This window comes from Hyperoodon ampullatus (assembly GCF_949752795.1).
Source record: "Hyperoodon ampullatus genome assembly, chromosome: 3".
NCBI lineage: Eukaryota > Metazoa > Chordata > Mammalia > Artiodactyla > Ziphiidae > Hyperoodon > Hyperoodon ampullatus.
The window spans coordinates 48,692,588-48,714,066 of record NC_136916.1 but is presented as its reverse complement, the minus strand read 5'-3'; the positions used below and the strand labels follow the sequence as shown (position 1 = coordinate 48,714,066).

General features: G+C 40.6%; 1 protein-coding gene across 1 annotated transcript in view; it reads right to left on the bottom strand.

Moving 5' to 3' along the window:
* The window catches only part of AQP9 (aquaporin 9), a gene marked incomplete at both ends in the record, with an annotated part of 38,238 nt that extends 19,092 nt beyond the window's left edge, over nucleotides 1-19,146 (bottom strand). Inside the window, one exon of the mRNA XM_079701173.1 lies at nucleotides 19,048-19,146. Within this exon, the coding sequence (XP_079557299.1) occupies nucleotides 19,048-19,146 (99 nt within the window). The remainder of the gene's footprint in view (nucleotides 1-19,047) is intronic.
* Nucleotides 19,147-21,479: the final 2,333 nt, after the last annotated feature.

Genomic DNA, 21,479 nt, shown 5'->3' with positions numbered 1-21,479 from the left:
TATGAGTTCTTTGCATATTTGGGATATTAACCCCTTATCAGTTATATCATTTGCAAATGTCTTCTATTTTGTAGGCAGTCCTCCCTTATTTGTGCATCACATTATGACATGGTAATTAATCATGTACCTTCTGCTCCTTGCTTCTATTGCTATCTAGTGGAGCACTTAACCACAGGATGTAATTCAACTGTTCAAATATTAATGCCTGGTTTTCCCAATTTTGTAAGATGCTTAAGATTGTGTAATAAACTTCTTTGCCTTTTAACAGCATCTAGTATATTGGACATAATTAAATAACCAGATCCTACATGTTATTTCCAGTTATGACACTTGGTGTCTGTGTCAATGAACATGTTACTTCCCAGCCTCAGCTTGCTCATTTATTAAAAAAATAATACCTGCCAGACTTGTTTCATAGGATTGTTCAGTAAAGGTTCAAATGGGATAACCTTAATGAAGGCACTATTTAAACAACAAAGGACAATAATAGGTGCAGGATATTATTGCCTTTGGTATAAACTCAAAAGGAAAACCCCAATTCAGGGTGAATAAATTAAAACAAAGGGACTCATGCACTGCCAAACCACTAATGCACTGCCTGGCAATAAAAATGGGGCAAAAACACATCTATGACAGATATTAGAAATAGCTACTATTTCATTCCAAACGTGAGATCAAAATTTTGGGGGAGAGGGGAAGTGAGAAACTGACAAGAACTTCAAGGTGTTTTGCGTATTTGTGATTACTCTTGAAAGATAGGTCGTTGCATAGATGGCAAGATTTTAGTGCTTTTGGTAGTAAAGCAACACTAGAAAAGAGGAGGGGGTAAATACCGTTGTTATCAGGTTCCTTGCATGGCAGGAGTGGGAGAAATAATTTCAGTGCAAAAGGAAGAAAGACATTTGAAAGGCAGAACTCCTGTAAAAGATTGATTGGTGAGTGAGGTACCCCCAGTCATTCCCAGTCACCCAGGCCATACATTCTGGAATCTTTTGGTATTCCTTCCTCTTCTCTCTCTTGGCTACCCATAGTCAATCATTCCCAAATCTGCGGAGTCTTCTTCTGTGGCCTCTGACCAGTGTCCCCACTTCCAGTGTCTCCCTACTCAGTGACCATGCCAGATGAAGCACAGCATACATACACTCCCACCCCTAGTGCTCAGGAATTGCCAGCATAACGAATTGCCCCTTAACCTGGTACTCAGGGCCTTGCCTCACAATCCCCAGCTACTTTCTGCCCAGGGTTCTTCAGCATAAGTCTCTGCATCAGCCAGTCACTTTGAGTCCTTTGAGCTCATGACACTCATTTCCACCTCTGCACACCTGCTCATGCTATACCTTCCAGCAGAATATCTTTTCCGCATTTTTCCCCATCAAAACCAATCTATTCTTAACACTGAGCTAAAATGCTACCTTTTCCCTAGGGCTTTCTCTGGCAACTGAAGCCCTCAAAGTTCTCTTCTGCTTATTTTGCCATGTCTTTACAATGTCATTTCATTTTATTTCACCTTGCCTTGTGGCACCCCACCAAGGCTGTAATGTTCACCAGGGCACTCATGCTTCTTTGTATTCCATGCTCAAACAATACTTATGAAAAAAATTAAAATATCTAAACAAGCAGGAAAAAATCCTGCATAAAATGCCTTTTCAAGAGAAGAAGTTAATTTGAGGGTAAGATGTAAAAAGTGGGAGGTGTAATTTCTAAGACATACCACTTGGGACTGCCGGGAAGTTCGCAACTGAGCCATGAACCCTATGACAGGCTGATTAATGGACACAGTGAAATGCTGGAGATGAGGAGAGAGGATAATGAGTCCACAGATTTTATTTCATTTGAGCCTTCTCAAATCCCCTTTGCATATACTACCTCCTTTAAAGTGAAAGCCAAGATGTTCTGAGCACAGAACAGAGTGCAAAACAGGCACTCAAAATATTTGTTCAGTGAGTATGTAAAAACTGAGCCCTTTCAGAAAAGCAGTTAGCGAAGGTTAGGGATTACTTAGCAAAATGTTGGCAAATGCATGCACCCTGGAGCCAGGGATCACCTGGGAACCTTCTAATTATCGCAAGAGGTCTGTGATTCCCTGTGCACATCAGTGTTATCCAAAGAAGGAAAAAATTAACATGTCTTGTATCTACCTTTCTGTTTCAGTATTTTCAGAATTAATGGATACTAAAAGAACAGTTTCTATCCTATAAAGCTCCTGAAAAAATTTTAAAGTCGAAAGGAGCTCCTTGGGAAACATTGTCATAGACTTTGGAATAAAGGCTGTATGAAATGTTAACTATCTTTACTCATCTGTTTAGGGTAATGTGAGTAAAGGAATACAAATACCAGCTACTATCTATTTGGTGTGTGCTTTGTGCCAACTTCCATGCTAAGTGCTTTACCTGTATTACTTCATCATTATTCCATTAACTTATGATCACCCTGAAGGGGAAGTATTATTATCTCCATTTTATGGATGAGGAAATTGAGGCTGGGAAAGGCCAAGCAATTTTCCCAATGTTACATAGTAAAAATAAAGGAGACAGAACCAGGATTTGATCCCAGGTCTTACTCAGAGGACTGTGCTCCTAACCATGACATATTGCCAGAGCAAGAGGTCATCAGAACCAACCAATGCCCCCAAGAATTCATGGAAGTTTTCAGGGAGGACACTGGGTTTTCCACAGGAAGTGAGATGGGGCACCATTTTTCCTATCTGCGTACTGAGAGTAAAGGCTGTCTGGGAATGTTGAAGGATTTGGAGAGCCCAGGCAGCAACCATCTGTTACCATCCACCCAGTATAAAAGGCCTCCCTGCAGACCAGATACAGTCTGAGGAAAAAAGACTGAGGTTGAAGCTCATTTGGAAGCTTCCTTGTAGACCCTGCTCTTTGTGCCAGGACAAGTGGCTTTTCTGCTGACAACATATGTGATCACTCTAGCTCAGAAAAGTACCCAACACTTGTACTTTTTCTCTAAAGCTTCCCATGACCTAGAGAAAAATTCTTTTCAGCCCCGTTTCCCTTCCTTTCTCAGAGATCAAAGAGACATGTTGGTGATTAAGTGCAGCTTTTTAGTTTATGCAAAACTTTTTTTATGGATTTCTGTTTGCTTGATTTCTAGCTCCCTTTGCAGAGACAACTTCCACTAGATGACCAAGTGCTCATCAGGGAAAACTAGACCTGAAGGCAGAGTTAAACCTTTTCCTCTCTTGTTCTCTTTTGCTCGTTTTCTTTCCTCATAGTGTCTCCCAATTTTGTAGTCATCAGCAGAAATCACACTCCTCACCCTAATGCTGACAAAACCTGCCTACTCCTGGGAGTCAGTGGGCTGAGAGAATGGTGGGGTAGGCCTTTTCTACACTTAGAAACCACACCCACGAGCCATGTGGATTTCTTGTGGAGCTGGCCAAAATTTAGGGCACTTATTTAGCATTCAACCTATTCACAACACCAAGACTCAAGAAGTCAACCAATTCCACCTCTCCCTCTCTGCCCCAAATGCCCCGTTAGTACATTTTACTGAAAAAGAGCCAAAGAACTAACCCAGGTGGCCATTCTAAACTGCTCCAGTATCTCCAAAGCACACCTGGCTAGTGTTTATTTACTATTGTTCTTTTAAAAATGTATCTAGGAAGCCAATATCCTCCTTTAATCCAGTAATGTCAGTTTGGGTCATGTTTGCTATGTGCCATGTGGGCAGCAACAACGTGACCCGAGACATGAACCATGTATGACTATTTACCTTATGTTGCTGCAGGTCTTCTTGGAAATAGGTAAGGAATATATTTTGAATGAAAAGTATTCTTCAGTAGATAATTTGTCATTAAATTACACAAATATTCATAAAACAGAAGTCAGCATTAAAAGGGCATATCTGTGGCAACACATATTTTAAATAAACTGAGTTGTATTATGTGTAGGTGGATGAGTATAGATGTATACACACACCCACCCACCCACGTATGTATATAGATATAGATATGTTATAAATAATCTTATTTAGTCCCAATAATAACCTAAGGGGGAGGAAAACTCTGCTGTTTTCATCTAAAGAAAACTTAGGTCAAAGAAATTAAGTAATTTGCCTGAGGACTATAGCTAGTGAGAAGATCGTTTTGAACCTAAAATTAACATTTCCGTCCAAAGTTCATGTTCCTTCACTTACATAAACAGCCCTCAAGTGTACCTGAGCCAAATAAGTCATTTGTCCAGATTTGAACTTCAGAAGCCTGTCTTTCAAAAGATCAAATTGTGGGAAATGAAGATCTCCAAACCTACAAATACCTCTCACTGGGAATTGGCATTCACTTTTCTTCATCCATTCCTCCCTGTTCATGTACATTCAAAAATTCTAAGTGCCATGCACAGTGCCTGGTGTCATAGGGATGCAAAAAAACAGACACAGAGCCTCCAAAGTTCACAGACCGGTAGGAGAGGTAGGAGCTGGGAACTGGTAAGAATCACAAGAACAGTATGAAGTGATTCCCTGTTGTTTTATGATATAATCCTGTTATTCGTGAATGGTTTAAGTATTTATGCCTAGGGAAAGTGTGCATGGGGATGTGGTTTTATAATTCAGCCTTACTAACTAGGTGATGGAAATTTTGACATTTAAGTCTCCCCAAATTCTTGAATTACTTGATTAATACCCCAAATTATTGAGCCACCTGACAATACTATTAAGTCCAAGATATATATATATATGTGTATATATATATATATATTTTTTTTTTTTTTTTTGCGGTACGCGGGCCTCTCACTGTTGTGGCCTCTCCCGTTGCGGAGCACAGGCTCCGGACACGCAGGCTCAGCGGCCATGGCTCACGGGCCCAGCTGCTCCGCGGCATGTGGGATCCTCCCGGACCGGGGCACGAACCCTTGTCCCCTGCATCGGCAGGCGGACTCTCAACCACTGCGCCACCAGGGAAGCCCCCAAGATATATTAATATATCACGAGTGTATAACAGATTGGCCTCATGAGGAACTTGACTATAATAATATAAGATCAAGATTTATCTTCTGATATTGCCAGAAATAAAATTGTTTTCACCCTATTGCCTCAACCAATTTTACCAGGGGGTAGGATGGGAAAAAGAAAGGACCACAATATTGCATGTAGGACTTAGATTTCTAATAGCCAGGCCTCCTGTAAACAGACGATATTGGACAGTAGCCCTCACAATCTCTCCATTTGCGCTTTTCTGGTGAGAATATTTTGTCTTTGTAGAAAGTGGTTAAGAACACCTTCAGGGCAGAGTCACAAACTGGTAGTCCATGGCTAAAGACAGACTATGAGTAGGATTGACTCAAAGATGTGTTTTGTTTGGCCCACATGGTGATTTTTTATAATTTTAGAAATTGTTACCAGTATTTAAAAATAGAAAAATTGGGCTTCCTTGGTGGCGCAGTGGTTAAGAATCTGCCTGCCAATGCAGGGGACACAGGTTCGAGCCCTAGTCTGGGAAGATCCCACATGCCATGGAGCAACTAAGCCCGTGCGCCACAACTACTGAGCCTGTGCTCTAGAGCCCACGAGTCACAACTACTGAAGCCTGCGCGCCTAGAGCCGATGCTCCACAACAAGAGAAGCCGCTGCAATGAGAAGCCCGCGCACTGCAGCGAAGAGGTAGCCCCTGCTCGCCACAACTAGAAAAAGCCCGCGTGTAGCAGCAAAGACCCAACACAGCCAAAAATAAATAAATAAATTTACTAAAAAAATAGAAAAATTACAGATAGAACTCTGGATTACTGACCATTCCTGAAAAACTGGAATATCTGATAAAGCCTTATCCCATTCCTGCTTAGCCACAGTGGAGACGGTCTGGGTGGCAGATGCCCCCCTGAGACATGGCATACACTGTCCACTTCCTCCCTAACTCCACCATGCCCATGTCACTCAGATATCTTACCTGACTGGTGTCAATAAGCTTTGGGGCTATTGAGTACCATCTTAAGTCCTAGAAAGAGAAACCCATTGAGATTTTGGGGCCAGTGACTTCCTGGCCCCACAGATACCATGGAGATAACCTACCTGGGCTGAGATGCAGGACAACCTCCCAGTTCCTGGAGGAAGGATTGTTGGCTACCTTCAAATGAAGGAATAACTATGGACAAAGCTTTATCTAGGGAGGTAGTAACAGGGAGACCGAAAACACAGTCCTATTCTTGAGAAGAAAGTCATTTTCGGGCCTGCCACGCGCTCTCCTCTCCCTGTAAGTGTTGTGTCTTTTGTAACTGGAGAGGAAGAACAAATCCCAACCTGTCAGTACACTGGTCTCTGCAAACCTTGTCCCTCCGGCCTGTGCTGTAGGTATGTGTTACCAGAAGTCCCACCTCCTACTCCATCTGTCTATATATACCAATTTAGTTTATGTAACTGTGTCCATTGGAACATGTAATGATAATAGTAACAACAAGAAAAACAATAACAAATACTACTTATTGGGTATAATAGCATACATTAGCCCATTAATCTCACAAAGACCCTATGAGTCAGGTACTCTTAACTGTCTCCACTTTACATATTCAGGAAACAAAGCTTAGAGAGGTTAAGAGGTCAAGAGAATTTCTCACATACACACAGGCAGTAAGTGATAAAGCCCAGGTTTGATTGCACATAATTTTGGCTGTTGGGTGGATGAATGAACAAACATTTACAGCATGTATACCATATACCGCCAAGCATGCTCACTTCTATTACTTCTGTTATTCCTCCCAACACTTAATCCTCATTTAAAAAGTGAAAGACTGGATGGCTTAACAAAAAATCCTATAGCTAATAAGTGGCAGAATCTGAGTCGGGAGCCAGGTTCTCTGAGTCCCAGTCCTGTGTTTCTCCTGAAACAACTTCTGCTACCTTGGTGGGGCTACTTGGTCCATTTATTAGGACAGAATGCCTCTTCAGGCACGGCTTTCCAGTCAGTTAAGTTTTCCAACTGGAAAATAAAACTTTCTCAGTCATAACAAAAATGGTCACAAAGAACCAAGACTGAAATCTGGACATTCCAGTTAAAAATAAAGTATTGGGTGGCACGTAGCCTGAGATAATATCAGAATGCAATCAGTCACCTCTCAAGAACCAGCTGTACTTCAAAAGAGATGATATTAAGGCAGGTTCATCAAAAGAGAGGAATCTGAGATTTGAGAAACAGGTGAATGGGCAAATGGCCAATTTTATAGGTCTCCAAATAGAAAAGAGTACCAAGAACCAACACAGACCTCAGAAATGAGAGATGACTAAACTCCACTATTTCCACTAGGCTGAAAAGAATAGTGCTCTCCTTTTCTGATCTACACCAGGCATTCACTCCTCCCTCAGCTCATCCCAGATAATGCTAGCTTGGACAAGAGCTTGATCTTGATCCCAGGGCCAGAATAAGAAACTAATTATTGATTAAGGTGTGTGTGTTCGTATCAGGATAACCATGGGGCTGAGTGTGCTGGGTGTGGATAGGGGGTTGCTGAGGACAATTCTCTCTTTATTCAGAGTGGCCCAACAAAGTCAAGTATACCTCGGGTCACTCTCAATCTGGAAGAGCACTGAAGATGGAGGAGTTTGGGGCACTGATTTGTTTCTTAGGTTCATTCCAGGGCTTGCAGTTCCCAAAGTGTGTTCCACAGTTTATCAGTTCTGTGAGGTGCTCCTCAAAAAAAGTGGTTTGTGGTCAAGTAAGTCTGGGGACAACTGTATATTCTAGTCCCCTCTTAGAAATTTACAGTGAAGATTAAAGGCTCTGATAACTCCTACAGTTAAGAAAACTACTTAGCTTGGTTTAACCCAGTGTTTGCAAAGCATATCTGGGAAGGACAGCATATTTTCTTTCATGTAGTTCTTGTTTGCATTTCACAGAACTAGTGTTCTTCAGAACACAGTTTGAGCATCTCCCTAAATCACTTGGAAGGGATAAATTCTGCTGAGTGAGCTCTTTTGTGGGGAGCAGAGAGGTGAAGAAAATATACATGAACATTAAAAATTTTTCGGGCTTCCCTGGTGGCGCAGTGGTTGAGAGTCCGCCTGCCGATGCAGGGGACACGGGTTCGTGCCCCGGTCCGGGAAGATCCCACATGCCGCGGAGCGGCTGGGCCCGTGAGCCATGGCCGCTGAGCCTGCGCGTCTGGAGCCTGTGCTCCACAACGGGAGAGGCCACAACAGTGAGAGGCCCGCGTACCGCAAAAAAAAAAAAAAAAAAAAAAAAATTTTTCAATTACAAAGGGTATATGATATAATGTAAGAATTCGTGGGACTTTCCTGGTGGTCCAGTGGGTAAGACTCCATGCTCCCAATGCAGGGCACCCCAGTTTGATCCCTGGTCTGGGAACTAGATCCCACATGCATGCTGCAACTAAAAGTTCACATGCCGCAACTAAGAGTACACATGCCAAAACTAAAAATCCCACATGCCGCAACTAAAGATCCTGCATGCTGCAACAAAGATCCCACATGCCACAACTAAGACACAGCACAGCCAAAATAAATAAATAAGTAAATATTAAAAAAACAAGAATCTGTGTCCTTCCCAGCCCAGATTTCATATTTTATCCTCTATAGGTAACTAATATCAATACTTCCTGGTGTATTCTGTTAAACGTATGTGTATATGTGTGTGTGTTTATACAAATGGGAGTTTTTATACATACCATTTTCTGCCTGCTTTTTCACTTTAAAAGCTTAGCGAGTCTTTCTATATCAGCATTTATAGGTTGGCCCCATTATCGTTAATGGCTGCATAAGAGTCCATTGCAGCAATGCACCCCAATTTCTTTAACCAATTACCTGTTGATAGAGGCATAGGTTTTTTTTGGGGTTTTTTTTTGTTTTTTTGGTACGCGGGCCTCTCACTGTTGTGGCCTCTCCCGTTGCGGAGCACAGGCTCCGGACGCGCAGGCTCAGCGGCCATGGCTCACGGGCCCAGCTGCTCCGTGGCATGTGGGATCTTCCCGGACCGAGGCACGAACTCGTGTCCCCTGCATCGGCAGGCGGACTCTCAACCACTGTGCCACCAGGGAAGCCTGAGGCATAGGTTTTAAGGGGAGATTTCCTGCTAAGAAAGTTTTACACAGAGTCTAAGCCATGTGGGCCAATTCTAGGATGAGAGGGACTAAGCCCTTGGGTCCTTTTTGGTCTTTGCTGACTATCCCAGACCTGTACCTTAGAGCATATCAGCCAATCTATCAAGATGGCTGAGGGGGGGGCAGTGCATATTTTGCTGGCATATTTTCTTTTAAAGCATTTCCTTTGCTTTCCAGGGTCAGTGAATGTAGCAGTTCTACCTCAGATGTGAAATAAGGTGCCCACTAGATGCATGGAGTCACTGCTGGGCTCTTTCAACATCTTGATATGTTGTCTCACTTCTGTGAGGCTTCCCTTCCTCAAAGGCCTCACTTTATGCCATATCTACATCACAAGGCTGATGAGTAAGGAGGAGCCAGCTTCTGCTCTCATCCCATGTTCTCCTTTCTTGTCAAGTAATGAGAACATGTTGCAGAAAACTTTGTCATTAAAGAAAAACTAAGCAACTCCACTCTGGAAAGTAAAAAACAAAAATACTTCCCCTTTGAAAGTAATGAAAATAGCAAGTTTTCTGGGTCAAAATTGAAACTCAGGGATCACAAGCACAGTTTTGTTTGGCAGAATCAAATTTGGCTTTGAGTCTGCAGCCCTTAGATCAGCGACTCAGAACAGACTTTTCTCCCCCGGTTCTTTGGAACTCTGAAATTTCCCAAGTTAGTCTGGCCCTTCATGTTCACTGATGATAAGGGGAAGCCCGCAGGAAAATCCTTCTTCAGCTGATACTGACTCAGGGTCTCAGGACTTGAAGAGGATCAGCCTCATTTAGAGAAAGCATGGGGTTTCCTAGTCACTCACGGTCACACATCCCATGTGGGAGAAAGGGAGCAGGGAGCTGTTCTTCAGAGTGACTGCTCCTCACCACCACACCCACGTTCATCAGTCTTCTTTTTTGTCAGTTTTCCACCTCACAGTAATCATTTCTGGTTGGTGATATACCTGGACACCCTAGCAAAAGCAAATGCAAACCTGTTCTGGAAGAGCAACTCCACAGTTGAGGCTGTACAGATTTCCCACACTGAATAATAAACCTTCCTGAAGAGCTTACAATACAAATTTACAAAACACTAAAGGAAATGATCCTTTGTGAATGAGACAGTGGATAAAATAAGCAAGATGCTTAGCAACTCCAAAACTTGAGATGATGGAAGTAAAATATCATAAAATACTGTAAATATGTTAGGCTTTAGTAAGTTAAACAGATTAAAAATAAACACATAAGGAGGGAAAAGAAAAGCAATTAAGTAAAAGAACCAAATAGAACTTCTAGAAATGAAAACATATTAATGAAACTGAAGACTTAATGAATGTATTAAACAGAAGACAGGATATAACTGAGTAGGAAATTAGTGAATCAGAAGACAGATTTGAGAACACTACAGAAAATTCATCATAGAGAGGTTGAGATAGATTTATGAAAGAATGGTTAAGAGACATATAAAAAAGTGAGAGGGTCAAGCATATATACAAATATAATAGGAATTCTAAAAGGAGAAAATAGTCTGGAGGAGAGGAAAGGTGATAAGCTGAGAATTTTCTAGAATTGGTGAAAATTGCAAATCTTTACATTGAAGATGAACAATGAATCCTGAGCACTACAAAGATTCATTCCTAGTCATATTATAGTGAAGTTTCAGGAAAAAAAAAGAAACTTGTAATAGTAGGCAGAGAAATGCAGGTTATTGAGGACAAAAATTAGACCAGTAACAGACTTGTCAATAGCAATAATAAAGACATTGGGATGACACCTGTAAAATGATAAACAAAACCAATCATCAACCTAAAATTTATCAACTTATTTATCATTGAACCTTGAGAATGAAATAAAGACATAGACAAACAAAGACTGAGAAAGTTTATCCGTAACACACCCTTCCTGAAAAATTTCCTTAAGAAAGTTTATTTTATTGCACAAAGAAAATTGCACCTGAAAAAAAGTAATGAATGGATGCAGTAATGATTAGCAAGTAAACTGGTAAATGTTAGTAAATTTAAATAAGTATTCACTCTTAAAAACACTAATATTAAGAATAATGAGAGTAGAATATTAGATAACAATGGCATAAGATGGAGTGGTTGATTACAATGAGGCTTTTAAAAAGTTTTTGTGTTGTTCAGAAGGAAAGAGATATTAATTCACTTTAAAGTTTGTGAATGCAATAATAACATTTTTTTTAAATGTAAGGATAAGTACTTAAAGAATAGAAAGTGTAAGCAGAGGAGAAAAGGGAGAAACAAAGAAATCTGATCAACTCAATGGGAGAATATAAGAAAGGTCAAAGCAGAAACTACTAAGTGGAAAACAAAGAAACCACATTAAAAATTAAAGGGCATCACCACAGGTACAGAAGAGATTTTTAAAAGCTGTAAGCAAATACTATGAAAAATCATCTCAAAATTACTGCTTTCACTATATTAATTTTGAAAGTATTAACAATTTTGAAAAACTACATTTGAAAACAGAAATGAAGTACAGTTCCCTAGGAAAAAAATAAATTGCCAAAATGGAATTAAGAATAGAAAATCTAAATGAGACATAGCTTTAGAGAAACCTTCTCTCACACATCTCTCTCTCTTTTTCTCTCTCTTTCTCCCTTTTTCAGTTCATATGCTAAGTAATCTTTAAGAAACATAATCCTCATTTTATACAAAATGTTCCAGAAAACATAAAAAGAGGGAAAAATTCCAAAACATTTCATGAAGCTAATATAACCTTGGTAATAAAACTAGACAAGGGCAACATAATAAATGAAATTATAGTCCAGATCCTTAGTAAGACATTGAAAACTAAATGCTGCATGAGTAGGTGGGAATTAATCTCAGGAATGTAATGATGATTTAACCCAAAAATATTTATCAATGTAATTTTCTTTATCAACAGATAAGAAAAGAAGCCCTTGTGCTTATTTTAATAGATGTAGGAAGGTATTTTTTAAAAATTCAACAATCTTTCCTAATGAGAGTTTTAGTAAATGAGGAACAGACAGGAGTTTCCTCTCTCAAATCAAGAATGTCTACCAGGGCTTCCTGGATGGTGCAGTGGTTGAGAATCTTCCTGCCAATGCAGGGGACACGAGTTCGAGCCCTGGTCTGGGAAGATCCCACATGCTGCGGAGCAACTGGACCTGTGAGCCACAATTACTGAGCCTGCGCGTCTGGAGCCTGTGCTCTGCAACAAGAGAGGCTGCGATAGTGAGAGGCCCATGCACCGCGGTGTAGAGTGGCCCCCACTTGCCACAACTAGAGAAAGCCCTCGTACAGAAACGAAGACCCAACACAGCCATAAATAAATTGGGAGTATCATTCTCTGTTAAAAAAAAAAAAGTCTACCAAAAACTTACAGAAACTATCATGTTTCATGGTAAAATACCAGAAGCAGATTTTTGAAAGTTGGGAATATAACAAGAATGCTGCAATTATAGCTTCTAATAACATTGAAAACGAGGTTTTAACCACTATAATAAGATAGAAGAAATTAACAATTTAAGGACTAAAAAGAAAGAAAATAAAAACTCTCATATTCTCAGAAAAAAGTATTATCTGTGTCAGCACAGTCCAATAGAGCATTTTTCAGTGAGAGAAAAGTTCTACATCTGTGTCATCCAATATGGTAGTCAGTAGTCATATATGGCTCTTGAGCGCGTGAAGTGGAACTAGGAAGACTGAGGAACTAACTTTTTTATTTTATTTAAGATTAATTTTAAGTAGCCACATATGGCTAGTGGCACTCAAATTTGATGGCCTTGATCTATACAGAATAGCCAAGATAATCTATAAACTTATTTGAATTAATAAGAGAATTACCAAGTTTGCTGAATGTAAAATCAATATACAAAAATCAATATTGTTCTTAAACCCTAGTAATAACCAATTAGAAAATATAATTTTTAAAAGGTACTATTCACAATAGTGATAACCATAAAGTAGCTAAAAATATATCAAACAAAAATCTATATGACTAATACCAAGTAAATTATAAAACTCTGGAAAGAAATATAAAAGCAGACCTATGAATGAGGAACTATTCATGGTTGAGAAGATTCAATATTTTAAAATGTCAGTTCTATCCAGAATACTATAAATTAAATTCAATTCCAGTCAATTAATCTTTTATTTGAGATTAATTTCCAGAGGAGAAAAATCTTAAGGTTCAGTAAACATGAAAAGATCGACTGCACTAGGAATTCATTAAAACTGCTAGTGAACTTCTATTTCCTACATATCAAATGGGCAATAATATAAAAGTTGGATCATATCAAGGTGTTGGTGAATGTATGGAGATGGGGACTCTTATGTTGCTGCCTGTAGTATAAATTTGAAACCACTTTGGAGAGCAATGTTACAATGCACATAAAGATGAAGATAGACATGTCCTAAACCACAAAACTCACTTCCAAAGATGTACTCAAGAGGAACTCATGTACCAGGAGACCTGTACAGGATGTTCATAACAGCAGGGTTGGTAATTGCAGCACATTGCAAACAACATAACAGTTCACAAGGTGAATGGATATATACACCTGCCGTACTACACAACAGTTAAAATGAATTACCTGCATCTACATGTCCCCAAGTAGATTAATCTCAAAAAACATCTTTGACATTTGTATACCTTCAAATTGTAGAAGGTATACAAGTTATAAAGCCACGCATATAAGTTTGTAAAACATCTGAAACAATAGCATAGATTGTCATGGGCGGCAGTAATAAAAGTTCAAAGGCATGCACAAGAATGCAGAGAAACCAGAGAGGTTTGATTCTAAATCCAGCTCCACCACACATTTGCCTGTGGGCAAGATGTTCCATCATACTAAGCCTTAATTTCCTCACCTGTAAAATAAGAACAATTTCTTTATCTCACTAGATTTTTCCGAGATTAAATTGAGTGTTAATGCTCTTCACCATCTTTTGTCCTCATCACATAACCATATTTGGAGTGAGAGAACCTTCCGCTTCAGGCCCCTCTACACTCCATTGAAGGCACTGGGCAAGAACCCACATAAGAGCTCGTGTTTGGTTCTTTCACAGTTCAGATTTAGAACCTTGGACTTCCTTAATGTGACAGAACACCCAGATGCAGAAGTACAGATCCATGAAAGGCAGAGTACTGGACATAAATCATAAGTAAATAAAAGAAGCAGGTAGGGTTGGCCATGGATGTTCTCTCTGATGTCCTGCTGTGGTAGAAAGAGCATTTGACAGAATTCTGTGAGTAAGCATGAGGGTCTTTGTTTCCTCATCTGAAAGATGCAGGGGCCAGACAACAGAGACTACTTCATCCCAGTGTGTGGGGGCCTGAGGACAGAGCATCCCTCCATGGCTCTGGCAGACAAGCCATCCGAGACCAGCAGAGGCTTCTGGCCTATCATCGGTCAGCAAACCGACAGCTCTAGCTCCGTGGGACTCTCAGTCATGGACATCCCAGGCTTGGAGTGGGGCACGGCTTTGCAAAGCCATAAGCTAGAACCAAGCAGATAGAAGACAGAGGGCAGGGGGCTGTCGAGACAGTAAGCAAGAAGAGTTACCGAGTCTCTTGAGGGCCACTTCCCTTTAGGTCCTTTGCTCTCCTTGGATATATATATATATATAGACATATATATATATATATAGAGAGAGAGACATATATATATATATGTCTCTCTATATATATATGTCTATATATATATATATGTCTCTCTCTCTCTCTCTCTCTCTCTATATATATATATATATATATATATATATATATCCAAGGAGAGTTATAAAAGTAAGCAACAGTCCAGATGAAAAAACACTCTATGCCTCTTAGAGGAAAAGCACAGTGGAAACCCAAGACCATGTATGTGCATGAGGCATGACAACTGGGCTCCATATTGACTCCTAGGACACATGACTGCACCAGTCCATGCCTCAGCTTCCCCATCAATGAGATGGGCCCAGGACGTTCACCTCACTCTTATCTCATAGGTGTCCTACCAGTCTCTGGGAACTCCAGATAAATAATGTAGTAGACCAGAATTGTCTTGAATTACACCCTGCAAAGCAGACTTATTTTAAGAACTGGCTAATTTTAAGAACTCTAAATGCTAACCATATATTCTTTTCTTTTTCTTTAACATCTTTATTGGAGTATAATTGCTTTATAATGTTGTGTTCCTGCTGTATAACAAAGTGAATCAGCTATTCGTATACATATATCCCCATATCTCTTCCCTCTTGCGTTTCCCTCCCATCCTCCCTTTCCCACCCCTCTAGGTGGTCACAAAGCACCGAGCTGATCTCCCTGTGCTATGTGACTGCTTCCCACTAGCTATCTGTTTTACATGTGGTAGTGTATATTTGTCAGCGCTAGTCTCTCACTTCCTCCCAGCTTACGCTATATTCTTTTGTTTCAAAAGCTCCCTAATATGGAATAGACCTATTCCAAGATCTGAGGACACTTTGTAACAATCATTTTAAAGCCCCAGAATTTCTATAGCCAGCATATATGAAAACCCTTCCAGAAACAGTGACGAACTTGGTGACTCTGTCAAAGAGAGAAGTTTGGTCATAAAGTCATGAAGGCAGGATCAGATATGGGAAACATGGTGGGGTCTGAAATTTCTCCATCCATCTCATTTCCTCCCTCCCTCCTGCAATGCCCACTCCCCTCTGCCCTCCATATCCTGTGTCCCAGGCCTCTGCCCTTTCTATTTCCCTTCAGGGCACAGATCAAAGGTATTACTTTTAGCAAAAGTACTTGTATTATTTCATTCTTAGATATGCCAAAAGATAGGTTGTCTGATGTACAAGCTTGATGGGGTGAGAAAAAAAATGTAGGCTCTTTCGCAATACACAAGTAGATGCTACCCACTCATAAGTGCAGAACTGGAAGGATGCCCTTCCACCACAAGAGGAAATATGGCTGCTTGCTGGGCTGTTCACCTCAGCATCCTCAATAGGATGAGCTCTGTATCAAAGAATCCTGAAATGTTTGGAGAGAGAGGAGGGTACACAAAAAAGCGACGAGTGAACATAGCTCCTTCGAAAAATGATGAGAGATCTTGGGAAGTTCAGCCCCTAAAAGGAATTATTTAATTCAACACACATTGACGGGGTCCCATACGTGTATGGGCAGAGTTCCGTAGTCCGTGCTAGGGAAAGGCATGGGCACGATGCCCAGGAGGGGACAAAGCAGCTGTTTTAAAATACTACAAAGACTCTCAAGTAAAAGAGCAGAAGGATTGAGGGGTAAGGGAACTAGCATGTAATGAGCATCCTATGTCAGGAATTTTACACGTAGCGGATATTTAATGTGCAACTTGAAACCCACACACCATGGGCCCACGTGCAGGGGGCTGAGAAGTGTGTTTTCTGCCTTCACCTCAAACCCTTCCACCTGAGTTGAGTAGTCTTTTCTGCTTAGGGGTGCAACTAATGGTCTGGTCTCATCAGGTGCTCATCAATTAAACTCCCATGCCCATAGTACTAACTCAAGGCTCCAATCTATGGAAATATTAAAGCAGAGTCTGATTTACTATCTATCAAGAACATTTGCCAAAGGAATTCCAGCAATGGGTGGAAGTACGTGGAAAGCGTAGCCTCTAGAATTAGAAAGAATCCCAGTTCACTGCTTTCCCGGTTTTGGCCAGTTACCTCATCTCTTTGAGCCCTCACTTCTCCAACTGTTTATGGGTGATAATAAAGTCTTCGTAATGCAGCTACCATAAGGATTAAACAAATGTAGGTAAAGAAGCTAACAAATGGTAGGTACTTAACACATACTCCCTACCTTTTCAGCTCAACGCTTCTAAACCTCTTCTCTGTGATGGGGAAGATGCATTGCAAACTTTCTTCCTGGCACTAGCAAAGGCATAAAGGCCTACCTATCCCAATGTCTAAAAGGCCAAATTAGAGCTAGTTTTTTAGCTTATGACTTAATTATTGTTGTTTTTAGTTGTAGTCTACAGAGAATTTTTCATGGACCTGCTCTTTCCTTAGTGCTACCAGTAGCCCTTATTAGTCATTTATACCACAGTGTGAGTGAGCTTGAGATGCTTCCCTTAAGAGCAGTTTTTGAGAAGAGGGAGGCAAATGGCATCAGACTCCCAGTGTCTGGGGGAAAACTAATTTTACATATGAAAGACCAGTGAGTCCTGCATATACTCTGTCATCTTTTCAGTGCTCCCTTTGTTCCATGCCATATCAACATGCAAAGCTTTTTACTAGAGAAAGTAAGGCAAAATGCATATTTTCTAATAAAGCAGAAGCAATTACTTTGAATAACCTTTGAGAAAAACCATGTAGATTTATTAAAAATTAAATTTTTCATTTACATGTATATTAAAAATTGTGTTTTTGCAGAAGTTTCTTGTTTACACATCCCCACAAGCCTCAACAAACTTGCAGCTTATACTCACCATGAAAGATTTCATCAGGGTTTGTTTTAGAACAGTATAAATAGAAATCAAACCTTTCAGGAAATTATTGGCTTTAGCCAGAAGATACAAAGTTTAACTTTTCAGCGTACAGTATTAAGATATTATTTCTTTAGCTCCCACCTTGAATAGTAGGGGAAGACACAATACTATTTGCATGAGTAGAATAGTGAATGGCTAAAAGCCACTTTCCTTTACTTAACTCAGACAGGATGGGATCATGAAATAGGTTCTTGTTAAGAAATAAAGAGGGTTTTAACTTTTTTGGTTACAAAATACGTAGATGTTTAGTTCACTTCCTCTTCTGTAGTACTTGCAGAGCACTTAGAATTATAACTGAATTTGCCTCACTTCTCTGTACCACGGATCACCTTGAGGATGAGGTTAGGCCCGGGGCAGCAACCACTCTCCCCTTTGGGACCAGATTGTCAAGTAACATGACCCCAGGGTTTCTGTCTCCCTGAGAGCGATTTTCCAGTGAAGAGTGACAAGAATCAGAAGAATCTTGGACTTTTATTTTCTCTCTCTTTTCCTTCCAGTGCCCTTCTCCCCCACACTACCCCCGCCTAACAAGTCACCATAGATGAGAGGTGAGGATGGTCAAGAGGGAATGTAGGAAATTGCCCTTAACCCCTTGAAAATACTTGAACAAATCAGGTACAAAGAGGTTTTCAGAGACCAGAAAACGTATTGCTCTCTCTTATTTTACACTAGTTCCATTTTTTTTTAATTTTATTTTTATTTTTTTTGCGGTACGCGGGCCTCTCACTGTTGTGGCCTCTCCCGTTGCGGAGCACAGGCGCCGGACGCGCAGGCTCAGCGGCCATGGCTCACGGGCCCAGCTGCTCCACGGCATGTGGGATCTTCCCAGACCGGGGCACGAACCCATGTCCCCTGCATCGGCAGGCAGATTCTCAACCACTGCGCCACCAGGGAAGCCCCTAGTTCCATTTTTTGAATTCACATTTGTTTCTCAGTGTTGGCTTAGTCTCCTAAAGTATTATTATGTATTTACCCAATGCAAAGAACTTTTTAAAAAATTAGGTATAATTAGCATATAACAGTTTATTAGTTTCAGGTGTACAACGTACTAATTCAATATTTGTTTATATAATGAAATGAGCACCACAATAAGTCTAGTTAATATCCATCACCATACATAGTTACACATTTTTTTTTTTTTTTTTTTTTTTTTTTTTTTTTTTTTTTGCGGTATGTGGGCCTCTCACTGTTGTGGCCTCTCCCGTTGCGGAGCACAGGCTCCGGACGCGCCGGCTCAACGGCCATGGCTCACGGGCCCAGCCGCTCCGCGGCACGTGGGATCCTCCCAGACCGGGGCACGAACCCGCGTCCCCTGCATCGGCAGGCGGACTCCCAACCACTGCGCCACCAGGGAAGCCCTAGTTACACATTTTTTAATCTTGTGATGAGAACTTTTAAGATATACTCTTTTAGCAATTTTCATATATGTAATATGGTATTATTAACTGTAGTCACCATGCTGTACCTTACCAAAGAACTTTTAATGCACAAAGTTTATGGACAAAAATAACTTTTTGTTATTTTTTTATAACAGAAATCAGAAAATACTCACAATCATTATAAATGTGCCCAAGAACTCGGAGAGCATTTCTTTAGCTAAGCTGCTCTTCAAGACCAGTCTCTGCTTCAAGCTTTTTTTCTTTTGTTCCATCTCACTTGCGGCTTCTACAAGGACTACTCTTTTCACCAATACCTGCTTCTTCTGGTCCCTATTTCACTGGCACATGGAAGTTTTAACAACTGCTCACAGATTCCTGGAGATGCCTGATTAGATAATATGGCTGTACAAATCCAGTCCCAATTAGAGCCTGTGGCTTAATCCTCTTCTGGTGAAATTGTCATTCCCTGTTTGTTGCTGTTTATTTGAAATGGCGTATTAGAACCTGAAATCCTGAAAACAGTCCTTTTTGTACCTGATGGATTAATCATTACCTTTATTTTCAAGGTATCTTTTTTTTCTCTGTTGGGTTTTTTTTCCAAGAGATGAGAAAAGAGATGTTTTGGTTGCGTTGCCAAACCACAGTGATGGGCTCCAGTCCAGGAGAGATTTACATGTTGCACAATTGCAAGCTTCTGATTTTTTTTTTCCTATTCAGAATTGGTTGGTTGAGGTATAGTTTGGAATTGTCAGATCAGGTATATACACATCTAATGTAAACATTCTTTTCTGAAGGAGCTTTCATGCAAATTGGAGAACAAGAAGAAAAATAAGATGTGTTGTTCAACAAGATTAATCACTCTTTTTTTCTTCCAGTAACATTTCAGTGATTTAATTACACCTCCCTGAGGGTGTTAAGAACCACTGCATTCGTTCTGGAGATGAAGAAATTAACGTACAGAGAGACCATTCCAAGCCTCACATGGCAAGTCTGTAGGACAGGATGGGATCTCCTCCTCGGTTACTGTAGCTGGGGTTCATCTACTGAGGATAGCTTGGGATCAAGAATCAGAAAGATGGAGAAGCCAACTTCTTAAGAGGCATTCTAGTTTGAAAACCAAGTTACTCTCCTTCATTTACCATGAAATATTTAGGCAAAATACATACAAATAAACAATAGTAGCTTGAAAGTCTATACTGCTTGGAGATCACTAAGCCAGAAGGAGGTCAATCTGAGTATATGTCACCCTAATTAAACAAGAAAGGGAGTAAAGATGCCTAAACAAGGCTCCTAGATTATATCTTTTAAGTTTGATGAATTAACATCCTTACAGGCAACAAACTGTGTTCAGGACTAGCTTCTCATCATGTCATATATTCATGCCTTGTTTTTCAAAACTAGTTTGTGAGAAGAAGTAGAATCCAGCAGTTGTTTCTGAATACCAAGGCAGTCCCATGGAATTAGTACCCTTGCTGTGTGCTTCCTCCCAGTCCTCCCACAGAAAAGCCTGCTCTGTTTCAGACCCTCCCCTATCTTTGCAGGAGGCCCGCAGTCATTCCCAGTTGAGGAGGCAGGCTGGAAGAGGGGCCTGGAAAAAACAGCTGTACAGATTTCAAGGACAGAAGACGTACCTAGTCTGTAGGTGAAATCAAGAGTTAAGGCCTAAAGAGGTTATAACTTGCCTGAGGGCATGCCATTGCAGAGCCAAAACAGGAATGAGCATTTTGACTGTAACTCCTGGTTGAGTTATGGATCTCATCCCACTACTGGGCATATACCCTGAGAAAACCATAATTCAAAAAGAGGCATGTACCACGATGTTCATTGCAGCCCTATTTACAATAACCAGGACATGGAAGCAACCTAAGTGTCCATCAACAGATGAATGGGTAAAGAAGATGTGGCACATTTATACAATGGAATGTTACTCAGCCATAAAAAGAAACGAAATTGAGTTATTTGTAGTGAGGTGGATGGACCTAGAGTCTGTCATACAGAGTGAAGTAAGAAAGAGAAAAACAAATACCATATGCTAACACATATATATGGAATCTAAAAAAAAAATTGTTCTGAAGAACCTAGGGACAGGACAGGAATAAAGACGCAGATATAGAGGAATCGACTTGAGGACACAGGGAAGTGGAAGGGTAAGCTGGGACGAGGTGAGAGAGTGGCGTGGACATATATACACTACCAAATGTAAAATAGATAGCTAGTGGGAAGCAGCTGCATAGCATAGGGAGATCAGCTTGGTGCTTTGTGGCCACCTAGAGGGGTGGGATAGGGAGGGTGGGAGGGAGATGTAAGGGGGGGGATATATGTATGCATATAGCTAACTCACTTTGTTATAAGGCAGAAACTAACACACCATTGTAAAGCAGTTACACTCCAAGAGTTATTTATGACCATGCTATTCCCAGGTCCCAGTGGATGGACCAGAGAGACAGGACTTTATTGTGATTACAGCTAATACCACACAAGGGTGTTCTGTGGTCTCTCCATTCCCTCACCTAACAAATATTTATGGCATACTCATTATGTGCCAAACACTGTACTTAACAAAAGCACGTGGGGTTCTTGCCCCTTACAGAGCTTAGAGTCTCAT